The sequence below is a fragment of the Marmota monax genome, unplaced genomic scaffold, assembly GCF_021218885.2.
Source record: "Marmota monax isolate L192 unplaced genomic scaffold, Marmota_monax_Labrador192_F-V1.1 WCK01_AAM20220418_F8-fsc00061, whole genome shotgun sequence".
Classification (NCBI taxonomy): Eukaryota; Metazoa; Chordata; class Mammalia; order Rodentia; family Sciuridae; genus Marmota; species Marmota monax.
In genome coordinates, this window is record NW_026695230.1 from 5,585,110 (window position 1) to 5,599,466 (window position 14,357).

At 44.7% G+C, this 14,357-nt stretch overlaps 1 protein-coding gene across 2 annotated transcripts in view; it reads right to left on the bottom strand.

Moving 5' to 3' along the window:
• Positions 1-11,375, bottom strand: part of Nell1 (neural EGFL like 1) — an 840,108-nt gene extending 828,733 nt beyond the window's left edge. The window contains exons 1-2 of one of the 2 annotated variants that reach the window (XM_058576884.1): positions 11,129-11,375; positions 3,621-3,749 (exon numbers count right to left, since the gene is read on the bottom strand). In XM_058576884.1, coding sequence (XP_058432867.1) covers positions 3,621-3,749; positions 11,129-11,183 — 184 coding nt within the window. In that variant the 5' untranslated portion in view covers positions 11,184-11,375. The remainder of the gene's footprint in view (positions 1-3,620; positions 3,750-11,128) is intronic. The other variant, XM_046438336.2, reaches the window with a different exon arrangement.
• Between the last annotated feature and the right edge of the window lie 2,982 nt (positions 11,376-14,357).

The following is a 14,357-nucleotide window of genomic DNA, read 5'->3' on the forward strand; positions in this document are numbered from 1 at the left end:
GTATCCGCTATCATGAACTGAGACGTCTGAAACCATGAGCCTCAAAATAAATTTTTCCTCCTCTAATTGTTCTTGTCAGGTCTTTTAGCCACAGCAGTGAAAAAGCTGACCAAAATACTAAGTGTTCATCAACAGATGAATGGATAAAGAAAATGCAGTACATATACACAATGGAATATTATTCCCTTATAAAAGAATAAAATTCTGTCATCTGAAGCAACGTGGGTGAAACTGGAGGACATTTTATTAAGTGAAATAAGTCAGGCACAGAAAGACAAATACCACGTGGTCTCCCTTAAGTGCAGAAGCTAGAAAGTTGATCTCATAGAAATAAAGAATAGAAGAGTGGTTTTCAGCACCTGGGAAGAACATGGGGGAGGGCGGGATGGAGAGAGAGGATGGTTGATGTGTTCAGGTTGCCTAAGAGGAGAAATCACCTCTAATTTTCTATAGCACAGCAGGATAACTAGGGTTGGCAGTAATTAATTATTTCAAAAGAGCTAGTAGAGAGGATTTTGAATGTTCCTGAAACAAAGAAATGATAAGTATTTGAGGCAATGTTTACGTCAATAACCCTGATCTGCTCTTTACACGTTGTTTACAATACTGATATATAACGTCGTACCCCATAAATTTGCACAATCACTTTGTATCGCTCAAAAATAAAGCTATGTTTTTTAAAACATTCTTGGGAATTTTATATCCACAGAAAAATAGCCAACTTGAACTGAAGGGAGCAGAGAAAGGACAAAATGAAAGAGAGCTGATAACTGCACCACCACCACCCCCACCCCCCACCCCCAGCAAAATTCAGTCAGCAGGCAGCAGGCTGAAGAAACTACTTGAGTGCATACCCATGCTGTCGTCATGCAAAAGGAACGATGTCTCCGAGGAATAAGCCACAAGCACACAAGACCAGGAGTTATTCCCAAGCCTTGAAACAGTGGAGTTTGCACTATGGAATTTCAAAATTGCTTGGCCCTGGTGACCCCTTTCTTCTTTCCATTCCCTCCCCTTTGAGACAGGAATGTCTGTAACCGGTGTTCTACACCTGTCCTACCATTGCCTTTTGGAAACAGATGAGCTATTTTCTAGTTTTGCAATCTAAAGATGGGAGGCGAATTTTTCCCACAATGAGTTCCACACCTGACTTAAATTATTTAGATTATGAAATCTGGAACTTTTTTCAGCTGATGAGATTAGAGGAGATTTTAGATTTAGAGCTGGAGGACATTTTATTAAGTGAAATAAGTCAGGCTGTAATAATTAAAACTTTTGAAGGTATTGGGATGGAGTCAATGTATTTTGCAAGTGAGAAGACATGGAGCTTTGGGGGCCAGAGAGCAGACATTGTGGTAAGCAAAATAATGGCTCCCCAAAGATGTCCATGAGCTAATCACTATGACCTGTGAATATGTCACTTCATATGATAAAAGGGATCTTGCAGTTGTGATCAAATTACAGATCTTGAGATGAGGAAATTATTTTGGATGATCCAGGTGGGCGCAGTATAATCACAAGAGATAAGAATATAGGGAAAGGCCTCCCCAAACTCCTAAAGCAAAGTTACTTTTCCCCCCAAAGAAGCTGAAAATCCCTCCCAGTTGTTATCGTAGCAGACATCCCAGAAGCAGTTGCCAAATTAGAGAACATACAGATTACAAAGCAGAGGTCCAACCTTGGGTGCCCACACTTGTGGAATAAAAGCATAAGTGACGGATAAGCAGGGGCAAGTCTCTTATAGGGTAGACAAGGCAGAGGAAATTTTATTTCAAAAATCTTATTAATGACTTACTACATACTATGTGCAATAGTAGGCTCTGAGAACCTAGAATTATCTAGATCAGCAAGACCCCTGCCCTCCTGAAGCCAAATTTTCATAGCAGCCTTACTAGGATCAAGAATGGCATGAACACTCAACAGTGACAGAACAGACCTTGTACAATGCAAAGAGAAAAGTAACCAAGTCTATATTCTCTTAACCATACCCAGCTTAAATACTTCTCTCTTTAGCAAGAAAATTAACATATCTGTAGTCTTGTTACATGTCATTATACAATACATGCAGATTTGCAATATATCATTAACAAGCCTTAAGTTGTCTACACAGTGAATATGCAAATCTTGTTCCATAATGTTGGTTCAGTTATTCTAAAGAAATCCTTTTGTCATTTTCATAAAAGGCTGAGTTAAACGAACCCTGCCAGGCATTTGCATAGAGAAATATTCAATCCACCTCTCTACCATATCTGACCAGTTCATTTTTCTACTTTAACCTAACAAAGCCCTCACCCCCACTGTGAGAGTAAAGTACAAAACCATTAATGTGGCCTACAGGCAGGGGTGATATTTACAACACTTAATAACAAGTACATAGCCTCCTACCTATCAGAATGGACACTGGCCATAAATCATCAGTCCACTCAAACCTGTGCATATCAGCAGAATATCCAGTGTAACCTGGCCTGTGACTTCCTCAGCAACGACTTGCCACCATTCAGCCATGCTAGACCTCTTTCTCTTGGTCTCTACCTTAAGACCTTCTTACATATTATTTCCTCTGCCCAGAATGCTCTGAGCCCCACCCCTTCCTATACCAGGCTTTTTATTCATTTTTCAAGTCTCTGCTGACATGCCACTTTTTCAAGGTAGCCTTTCTCTGCCACCATCTACTACTCCAGTTAAATCAAATCTTCCTCTATTACTCTCTTTTTGGCAGCCTGGTTATCACCTTCATTGTAAGTATAGGCATTTTGATTCAATAATGACCTGTGCGGTGATTGTTTCCTTCATTATATCTTAGAGCAGGGGCTGCATCTATCTTACTTACTCTAACTGGTAACCCTGCTATTAGCACATTGCCTAGTATGTAGAAGGAATTTCAAAATGATCCCTAGTGCTTATCAAGCATTTACTACATATCAGAAATTGCAGTAATCACTTTAATAGACTAACTCCTTTAATCCTAGTAACAGCCCCATGAGGTAGCTATTACAAGGGTCTATTATTTTAGGTGAGGACACTGAGGCATAATCAAGCTACGTAATTGCCCAAAATCTCAAAGCAAATCAGAAGTAGGGCTGGAAGCTGAACCCCCGCAGTAGAGTGCCAAAGCCCATGCTTTTAAGAATCATAATATACTGACTTTTCAAATACTTAAAAAATTTAATAAATTGTAATCAAGTTTATAGATGGCAGAGCCAACTAAGCTACACCCCAAAGAGAATGCAGCCATAAAACATCCTCTGTGCTCACAGTCTATCCATGAGATGAGTGATATGTGCATAGATATAAGTAAAGCCAGAGATAACAACTGGAGATATGCCCTGGGGGGAAAAAAGTGCATGACTGGCCAACAGTTCTCAAGGGTTTTGCAAATTAATTCCCCTTTAGATCCCCACCAAAATCCCCAGAGAAACACTTCACTACCAAACCAAATATTTTACCACCACGCCCCCTAGTGCCTCCTCCCACTCTCAGAACACTGCATATCTATTTGAATACTCTTCAGGACAATTACACAAAGAAAATAGCAAAGGCGATTCACACACCAGATGAGCACTCCCAGATCAGCCCTCCTTTCTGACCTCTGCCCCATACAAAGGAGAAAGTGCCCTTACCTTGAAATAAAAATGCTTTGCTAGCATTGTGCAGTCCAGACACCTGCGTGACTCCAAAGGTGGTATTCACAAGATCAAGTTCGGTGATAAAATCCATCTGAAGGTCAGGGTCCATACCAAAGCCCACCACTGGAAAGGAACAAACAGCTGTTATGACTTAAAAGGCAGATGACCAGCAAAAATATAGAGCAGAAATCACAGAGGCAGGGACTGGCAGGGAACACAGGGGAGCCAGTGAAGGATATTCCCTCTCCTGGAGACTCCCTCTCCCTGGAGAGCAAAGGAAAGCAATTGTGTCCTATCACCCCTCGGATGGTGCAGCTTCTTTGTACCTTTTCCCAGCTCCACTCCCCACTGTAAATGGATAAGCCCCCATCCAAAATCCCTGGGGCTAAATATATTTTGGAATTCAGAATGCATCGTATGTTTGAAAGGTCCTACATACTACATACTACACATTTTATGTGATTCTTTCAGCAAAGTTGGAATGGGCACTCCATAATCAAATTCTGTATTTCTGGATTGGAATGCACAATATTTTCCTTTAATTGGCACAAAAACTATAAATAGCTTAATACAAGTTTAGTTCAAATTTTGCCACCAAATGAGTTCAACTCAGGATAGATTTTGTTATCTGGTGAATTATATAGAAATTTGGGGATTTTTAAGCTTTTTTTAGGTTTGCAGACTATAGATACTGCATTATGACCCTGATCTTCCTGCTTCAAGGAAGCTGCAAGAGCAAAATCTGATACAACCACCAACAGTAAACACTAGCACAGAGTGAGCCCTATTAACCAGGCCCAACCACCTGTAATAAAGAGGAAGGAAATGGGGAGGGTCCCTGCCCCTGTTGGAAAAAAAAGGAGGGGGGGGTGGTAGAGAGACTGACCAAAAAGGAGGATCCTTGGAATAATAGATGTATATTTTTACCCAAGGGGATTTCTGGAAGTTAGATACCCTGACATCTCTTGTTGGAGAATCTAAGTGCAAAGAAACATGGCCCCAAATCTCTTCCTCCCTTGTCTGAGAAAGGCGAATCCCCAAGGTTGTCTCTCCCAGGGAATGATTGTGAGGAATGATTCATTCATGATTGCAAAGTGATTTCCAATTATATATATTAATAAGGCTACAGATCACTCTAAGGGACTGTGTTTAAGCCATTCATAAAGGCTGTTTCTATCGACGCTTAGCATCTCAATAGTGCAATTCTGATTGCGCAGTTGGAAATGTTTTAATCAGCAACAGCTGTCAACTTTCCTCTGATGGTAATGCAGTCACCAAGGCAGGATTCAGAGAGCTTGCACCCAATTTGTCCCACAGAGGCTTAGTGAATATTCATCAGAACATCACGAGCCATCGGGACCTCCCTGTCCCCCCTCCCACACCCCCCTCAAGACCTACAGATTCGGGGAAGGAAAACTACCCTCTCCTTCCTCTTTTCATTTTAGGAAGCAGGAACTGCTACAGCTCTCCAGTCTTCTGTCATCAGAAGGTTGGTCCGAAATGACTTTGGAGCTGCAACTTGTCATTGCCAAGGCAGAAAATTGGTTAAATTGAAAGTGCAGGACATATAATGGCCTCTCCATTTTTGTCAGGCTTCCCTGGGTCTACCGAACTGAAGGTGTAAGTTTTCTCCTTTGAAATGCAGCCAGTTATGGGATCAGTTTACCCAAAGACAACTCTTACTTGCACTGACTCTGCACTCATTCATTAACAATGTTTTCAAAGAGGCACTGCTAAGGGCTTACTATGTACTAAATATATTGCTAGGCACTGGATAGGTCGTCGTGAAGCTTGCGCTCCTGGTGGGGGAGGGAGACAATAAACAAACAGATTTTTTAAAATAATAATTTGAGGTGATAACAATGCCAAGAAAAAAAAAATAAAGAGTAATGGGATAGAAAGCATCTTGTGCAGGGAGCCCTACTTTAGATGAGGAGGTCAGGGAAGGTTCTTTTGAGCTAAAACCCAAATGACAAGAAGTAGCAAGATTTGCCGGGAAGGTTTTTCACAGGTAGAGATCAGCAAATGCAAGCAAGGAACATACTTGGAGAGTTCAAGGAATGGAGAAGAATAGTGTGGCTGTGGCAGAATGTGCCAGGGGACAGTGGTAGAAAATAAGACCACAGGGTAGGCAAGGGCCAGATCACATTAGGTCCTGTCACCCACAACAAGGAGTTTGGATATTATTGTAATGCTAAGAGGATATCCTTGGAGGGTTTTAACGTTTATGTTTAAGGAAAGTTGAAGTTTCTACCTGCCCACTCTTGCTCATCCTACACACAGTCTCAGTTCACAAGTGCCTACTCTGTGCAAAGCAGAACTGAGATGGATAGTTTTCTGTCATCCCAAGTTACAACACCGTGAGCCTGCGGTTGAGACCTGTGATGTTTTTCTCCAAGTGAGCTCAGATGCTAGCAGTTCTGTGATCACCTTGAAAAGACAGGAAAGGAACTAATATTTCAGTTTGATCTATAGTGTTCTACACCTATATGGCAGAAATTAAATCAAGAGTGATCTCAGAGGACCTCCAAGCTGGTCTTTCTCTGGCCAGGAATTTTGAAAATGGCCTGGGGAATGTGCCCTTAGCTGGACACAAAAGGAAGGAAGTATCCCTGTTGCTCCAGTGCCTTGCACCAGACCTGACATATTACAGGCTTTTAATTTAGGACCTGATTAATTATCTAATGCGTGGGTGCATGATCATTGCTTTGGGAGCAATGATCTCAGAGCAATATGCTTATCTGGGGACAACATGATAATACGGGATGGCATACAGGTCAGAGAAACTTTCAAAAGAGACTGTGGTTAACTGAATTATTGGCCTCCCCCTATCTACCCTCTGTGCTGTGTGACTTTGCAGTTTCTTCTAGTGAGAGTAAATCTCCCCATCCCTTGACTTCAAGCCCAGCCATTCAATCTGTCTTGGCCACTGGGATCTTGATGACATTACACAAGTAGAGGCTTAAATGTGCTTGCATGAAGGAACTACTTTCTTGTACTTCTAAATCTTTTTGTTTTTTTTTAATTTTTAGTTGTAGATGGACACAATACCTTTATTTTATTTATGTGGTGCTGAGGACGGAACCCAGTGCTCCACATATGCAAGGCAAGTGCTCTACCACTGAGCCACAACCCCAGCCCTGTACATCTGAATCTTGATGAGAAGAACATGGCTCTGCAGCCACACAGGTCAAAGAGTATGGAGACTTGAGAAGCAGACCAACCCTCATATATGTGAACTAAAATAAATGCTTGTTGTTTTGGATGGCTTGCTAATAGCCGGTTTCTGTCCTATCTCTTCCCCCTACGAATTCTGTCCCCTTGGAAAAATCACTTCCCAGAGCCTTAGTTTCCTCATTTGTAAAAAGGAAAAAATAATACCTCCCCCAACAATACCTGAACACTCCAGCTCAGGCTGCCACCTAGTTGGTATATAGCTGAGGTTACTCCATCTGTCTTTCATACGACATAGTTTTCCAGACTTTCCCTGGTGCTCAACTCCACTAAAATAATGCAAAAGCTACATAAGGCCTTTCTCCAAGCTGATAAATGTTTTGCTCTTTTTGTGAAAACACCCCATAAAAACAGAACAAGAGAAAAGAAATCAATTAGGCGTCTGGATACAGTTTTCTTCTTTCCCTTTAATTGTTACCCTTCAGGATGGAAATGCCCAGTGCCAACAGCAGGATGTGTAAGGGATAGCACTTTGCTCACTGCCTAGGGAATCAGAAAACCTATTAATAAGGCAGCATTTACATGGCCTCTCCAGACCTTTTGGAGTGTGAGTGTTGGTTCCATTCAATTTTTTTTTTATTTTAATGTTTCTGTTTCTTGTCCAAGCATGGAGTTCCTGCCCTTTCCTACGGAAACCCTATTAAAATTTTCAACTTTTGACATAAAGTCTCTACAAATGGCTGAAGCTGGGAATTAGAATTAAGCAGGATAAAAAGCTCCTGGGGAAAAGATATTTTAAAAACCTGGAAGGCAGCATGTCAAAGCCACAGAGGCACTTGAGGCCTGGCGCTGGGATTCAGAAACTTCACCTTAGCCAGGACACCTGCTGCTGTTAGTCACTCCTTAGCCCTGCCCAAGGAGCGCTGGAGGCCAAAGCCCACTTAGTCCACCTTTGATGTCTAAGACCTAGGCTCCCAGGCAAATCCCCTGGGTCTGGCTCACTTCAAATCTAATCTGGCTCATTGCCCATGGTGGCAGCTGTCTCCCTGGTCCATGCAGAGTAAAATGATGCTGAAAAGATGCTCTAAGACCTCATTTACCAGCAGGATTTCACAACCACTTGATCGGTTCTTAATACCCCAAAAGCATTTTTCTCAAAGAATATGCTTTATGTTTGTTCCAAGTTGGCTGATATTTTACATGATCACTGAAGGCTGGGGGCACATAGTCACCGGTCCATTATTCAATTCATAATTAATGAACCACCTGGGAATTGCTTCAAAAAGAAAATCTCTCCTTTCCAGCAGGTGGCAGCAAAAGGCATTCAGTAGGCACCTAAAGGCATTGGTGTTTCAGGTATTTCCTTTACCCCCTACCCTGCAGACCAAAACAAACTAGAAATCAGTGGCAGAATAATCATTGAGCTCATATTATACTTCCAGGCCATTGGAGAAGATTCATGAACGTGGTGGGCTATTACTGCTATTACTGTAGGCTTCTAAATTTTCATTATTAATGATTACCCGGAAATCCCAGATTCTCACCCAGAAATAAGAACAAGAACTGGAGAACAGCGTCTTCTATCTTAACTAATTCGACTTTGCACCCTAAAACAAGTTCTCAGAACGAGAGCAGTGTAAGCAGCTTCCTTAGGACACCTATCATTAGATCTTTTCATATGTAACTGCTTCTGCACTGCAGTCTTGCTTTAATTAAAATGTGCCTGATATCATCTATTCATTTCCATTAAAAGGCGGTGATATCTGAGCAGCTCACTAAGTGAACCACATGTTTATTTCATCTAGGACTGTTAACAGCTCAGACAACAATTGTCTCACTTGACAAATAAACTTCCCAAGCAGCTGTTTGGATCCTGATAAACTCATCACCAGCCATCCTCTGCTACCTAAAGAAGAGGATGGATGTCTGATGTGGGAATGGGGATTTCTGGGCAAAATCAAAGAGATTGTCCCCAGAAAGCTACTCCCTTAAGCTACAAGAAATTCTAAGTGTATGAATTAAATCCCCCGCCCCCATCTCTGATTCTTCTGACAATTTCTGAAGGAGAAATAGGTGCCTTCTGGTGTGTAAGTAGTACCAAGTGGCACTGAAAACCCAAGCTCCCAGTCTTTAGCCACAACCAGTGGGTCAGATCCATCCATGTTCTTAGTCCTTGCACAAGCTTTTCCCTCTGCCAGGGATGCTTTCCCACTTTATCCCTTCAGAGTTTACAAGACACAACTCTCAAATATCACCTTCCAAGTACAGCCTTCCCTGATACCACCACCTTTCCAGAATTAATTCACAAACTCCCTCCTCTGTATTTCCTTAATACAAACTTCTTTAACCCCACCTCCCACCATCCCATCAACTATAGAACACAAAATGCTTTCCATTTTCTATCTAGATTCTCAGCTAATCTGTAAGTTCTTGGTAATGAAGAACTAAGTCATTTTCCCTTAAGTTACTGGTCACCTAGCAAGAATGAAAAAATAAATGAATGAATGAATCTTCCTTCACAACCAAATATGTATAAGATTTAAAGGGAAATGGGATTGAGCAGGAGAATAAGACCATGTTTTTAAAGACTTCCTCCACAAGCAATGAACCCTGAAAACAGATAAACTTTTTGGCAACTTTTCAAAGGAGTGATGTGAACAAAGGATTTAGACAGATTCCACATGACTTGGTGATATGCACTTAAGAGTGTAAACTGACCCATGGGATGCCTCTCCCCCATCTAGTGTCTCCTTGTCTTCCACTCCTCTGTAAGATGCTCACCAGCCTCAGACTCCATACGCCTGATGGGTAGCCCAAACTCTGCCCTAACCTCAACAGTCCTCATCTTTCTGGGACCTCGTCCTTTCCAGTGCATTCTTGGTTGTAAAAGGCTAACCCATCCCAACAACACCTGAATTCAAGAAGCAACTATTCTAGATTTAAAACAATCTTGACCTCTCTGCAGTCAGGGAAACTCTGATAAAGAAAAGCATGATGGTTCTTTTGTCCCTGGAGAAATCTCTCCTTGACGCTCTTCAATTAAGCAAAGGAAAGCAGCTTAGTCCTGGGGAGATGGGAAGGGCCAGCTCAAAGCTCCTAGACGCCCAACTCTTGTATCTCCATGGACTAACTGCCATAGAGGGGGGGGCCTGGGGCTCAAGCAGAGGGAACTTTTGAGCCAACGAGGGGCCGGGCCGGCACCCCTCAGCACTTTCCGGATGAAGTTGCTCCCTGTCCTGGGAAGGAGGCTATACTTCCTGAGAAGAGGCATGGGAATGGTAAAGGGGTGAAGATAAAGGGAGAGGAAATGACCACATGTTCGCTGTGGGGTTCAAAGACAGTGGGCAACGTGTAATGAGGATGGCTGGCTTAAAACTGAAAATCCCCAACACTCCCTAATCCGCAGGCCCTAATTTTACCAATTTCCAACCACCACCCCCAACTCTACTCCCACTCCTTGTCTTCCAGCATCTACTACTAGTTTCTTGAAGTAGAAGGCTATGTCCAGTCTCTGAACCCCAGGGGGCTCGGGAACGCAAGGAAGCGGTGCGCTTAGAGTCCTTACAACTGCATCTCCGGTGGCAGAACGAAGTGGGGACTTGAGACAATTAGCCAGTTGCTCCCCACCCCACAACCTTCGATTATATCAAGGGAAAACTGATTTGAGAAAATCTCCTAGGATTGTCTCCACTGCTCCAATTTCAGGAATAATTGTTCGCCCAGCCCTTGGGGAGGGAGGCAGGTGGAGGACAATACTACTGGAGTCCCCCGGGGAAAGTCAGGAAAGGATAAAATGAGATCGCCGGATCCCGGGCTCCCCCGCAGCCCTTTCCCAAGCTGCGCCTCACCCTCCCCGGCCCGGCCAGGGCCGCGCCCGCCGGCCGGAAGCGCTCCCTCTGAGGGTGCAAGTCCTGCGGTCGCCGGTTCCCCGCCGGCGGGTCTCCTGGAGAGCTGTTTCCACAGCGCCTTTCAAGTTCGGGGATGTGAGACCCGCCCTCCTGCGGGTTTCGCCTCCCCAGAACCTAGAAGCGGGCTACTAGCAGCAAAAGGGTGCGACAGCTCAGCTACGCCCCTCACTCCTGAGAACCCGCTGCCTCGACCCCCGGGAAGGGGACACTCAACTGGGGTGCCTAGTAGCCCATGAGTCCGGTTTCCTGCCCTTTCACCCCAAACCGGGCAGAGAGATCTAAGGTACCAATCCACCCTTCTACCCTTCTCCGGACCAGCGCGGAGCTCGGCTCCAGGTCTCCCACGCCAGTGTGGACGCTAGGCACAGCAGCGGCGCCCCTTTTTCCGCGTATCCCTCCACCCGCCCCAGCCTTGCTTACCTGTCCTGGCAGTGCACACACAGAACCATAAAACTAAAATCACATCCATCGGCATTGCTCGAGAGGGTCCCCGCCAAGCAGGGCGCACCGAAGCCAGGAAGAAACAAATGCGCCTAGAGATCCCGAGACGCGCCGGGGTTGGAGCCGCCAAACTTGCTAGCGGGCGGCAGGGGAGGTAGCTCGGCAGCGCCGGGTGCTGCGCTAGGGGATCGCGCCCGGGATGGCAGTCCCGGCCGCCCCGCCCCCAGTCCGCCCCCCCACCGTGGGCGGTGGTGGCGCGGGGCTCGGGCCCCGGCCCCCGCTGCGGCTGCGCTCGCCTTAGGAGCTGGGGCGGGAGGGCAGGGCTTAGCCACTCCGGCAGGTTGCCCTCGAAGCGGGGCCGATCCAGTTCGCTTCCTTCGCCTACAGAGAAGCGAAGATCCGGGAAGCAGGCGCGGCTGCAGCTACCACCCAAAGCACCGGAGCGGGAGAGTCCCGGGACCCGCGGCCGTAAGGGAGGAGCTGGAGGCGCAAGGCTTCACGCGCTCCACTCCCTCCGAACTGCCCTCGCCACTGTCGCCGCCTCTGCCTTGGCGTGGCCGTGGGAGCTGCTGAAGTTGCCACAGTTCATCCCGGCCAAGTCGAAAAGCCGCCGAGCCCTCGTGGGTGGGTTTTTGTCCTCGGGGAACCCAGACCGAGGCGGCGCCACCGAGCCTGCCCAGCACCACCTCGGAAAACAATTACTCGGGATTCGCTCTGGCAACTGGGTGGGGAGCGGCGGATGGGGACCTGAAGGAGATGATGGCTGAGACCCTGCTCACCACCTGTACCTCTGTCTCTTCTTGTTAGGCGGAACCTTATAACTGGGTGTACGCTTTTGGGGTGCAGGAAGAGAGAACTGAGGAGGAAGGTGCCAGGAAAAGGGATCCCTAAAGAGATTAGGGTTGAGGTTTGGGGAGTCTATTTGCAAACCTTGTTCTGCAGGGCAAATGCTGCCACATAGGGGAAATTCTCAACCATTTTTTTTTCCTTGCGTGACTTTCTTGATGGTTTTGTCAAAAACCCACTCTCCTTTTCTAGTAATATTTTGGCCTCTCCTGCAGTTCCTCTGGGAACACCTCTACCCCACCCCACACACACACACACACACACACACACACACACACACACACACACACCATTCTCCGAAGATAAAATGCTACCCCTTGGAGACGGAACCTTCCCGATGAGAATTTCCAGGTTGGAGATCTCTGTCCCATTGCTTATTTGTCCCACTTCTACCCAGGAATGTTATTTATAACTGGAATGTGAAATCGGGAAATGACAGAACCTCTGATTTATACCAAACGAGCTCTACATGATTTAAGCTCCCCAACTTGGTCAACTCTACCTCCAAGCCCCTGCCCCTCAACACTACCCTTGCAACACCCACAAGAAAAATCCCAGAGGAGAAAAAGAAAACTCCCAATAACCCTCCCTCATTTCCTAGGAACCAATTCAGAATCCTCTTCAAGAATAAGTACCTGCCTTTCTCACTTTTTGCCCACCCTCTCACTTCGGATATCCTTAAACTCCAGACAACTTTGACCCAGGGAGCCCCAATAATGGTCACCAAATTAGCAACACATCTTATTAAGAGAGAAGATCTTACCCACATGTTCGGCTGGTTTCTGCCCTATTTTCCGGGTATTTCTGTATGCAAGCCACTGTCCCACTTGGCCCTGTATATATATATTGGTCCCTTGGCAGATGAAAAAGAACGTGAACAAATAGGTAAATTCTTGCTCAAGAACTATACTACTCAATCCAGAAGCTGAATAGAAAGATTAAGAGGTAAACTGACTCTTGATTCAGCTGATTCTTCAACTTCACAACAATTCAGCTTGGCCCCAGGGGGGTCCTCTCTGCCTCCATGCTGGGTCTTCATCAGACTCAAGATTTTTTTCCTTCTGCTTGGAACATGTTATATTTAAGCTAACTTAAAATCACACACTTTGCAGAAAATAGGATCTCCCAAGCCTAGCTGGGCCTTGTGAGCAAGGACACCAAACCCCCTGTGTTTTCAGAGCCAGGTTCCCTCTCTGCACCTCATCAGCCCTTAGTGGCTTTGGACCACTCTTCTCAAGGTTCTTTTCTTCTCAGAAATCCCAGATTCCCTAAAAGCTGCAGTGATTCCAGCAAGGGGAAAAGGCTGGTCTGGGTAGGTCTTTTAGAGCTCTGTACCTCCAAGTCTCTATGTAGTTAGCTGGTCCTGTGGGATGGGGCTTTTGCTCTTTCCATTAAAAAATAAAGTGAGACGTATGTTCTGTCATAGCTTTGCAGCATCACATCCATTAACTAGAGTTAATCTCAACAAGGTCATAAATCTTTCCTAGATAACTAATATTTCAATCTGCTCCCATAAGTGTATTTCTGAGTAGGGATTTTGGATGTGTAATCCCATTAGGCTAAGAAAACCATCACAGAGTAGGCCCATAAAATGTCAATGGAGGGACCACATGGCTATGTGTGATAGGATGTTGCACTGGGACCTGTCTCAGTGGGGACAGCAGCAAGAGTTGTCTTACCAAATGTCATATCCCAGTATACCTTCCCCTTGACCATGACCTAGCTCCCTGGTTTCTCCAGAAACTGGTAGCTTCATTTGATCATCTCTCCACTGCTTCTTCTTCACCCCTAAATATTGGGGAGTTCTGGGGCTCAGTCCTCAGTTTTTTCTTCCAGAGAAATATACTCACTTCCTGTGATTTTTATCCAGATTCATGGAATTGAATGTCTAAAATTGAATGACTCTCAAATGTGTATTTCCAACCCCAGTCTCTCCTTTGAATCCTAGGCTTACATGCCCAACTACTTACTAGGCATCTTAAGTATAACATTGAAACATACCACACTTAAAACATACTTCAAATGATACCCATTAGGGAAATAAAAAAGATAACCTAAAGAATGAGAAACAGTTTTTGCAAGTTCTGTATCTGATTGGGACTTGTAGCTACTAAAAATCTGTTATAACTAAATAATAAAAGTTCCAGTTTGAAAATGGGCATAGGGTATAAATAGACAGTTCTCCAGAGAAGATATACAAGTGACCAGAAAACTGATGAAAAGATGATCAGCATCCTTATCCATCTGGAAAATGCAAATTAAAATCACTATGAGATATTGCTTTGCACATACTAAAACGGCTAGAATCAAGAAGACAGATAAGCATTTGGAAAAGATATGGAGGAATTTCTACTACTAGTGA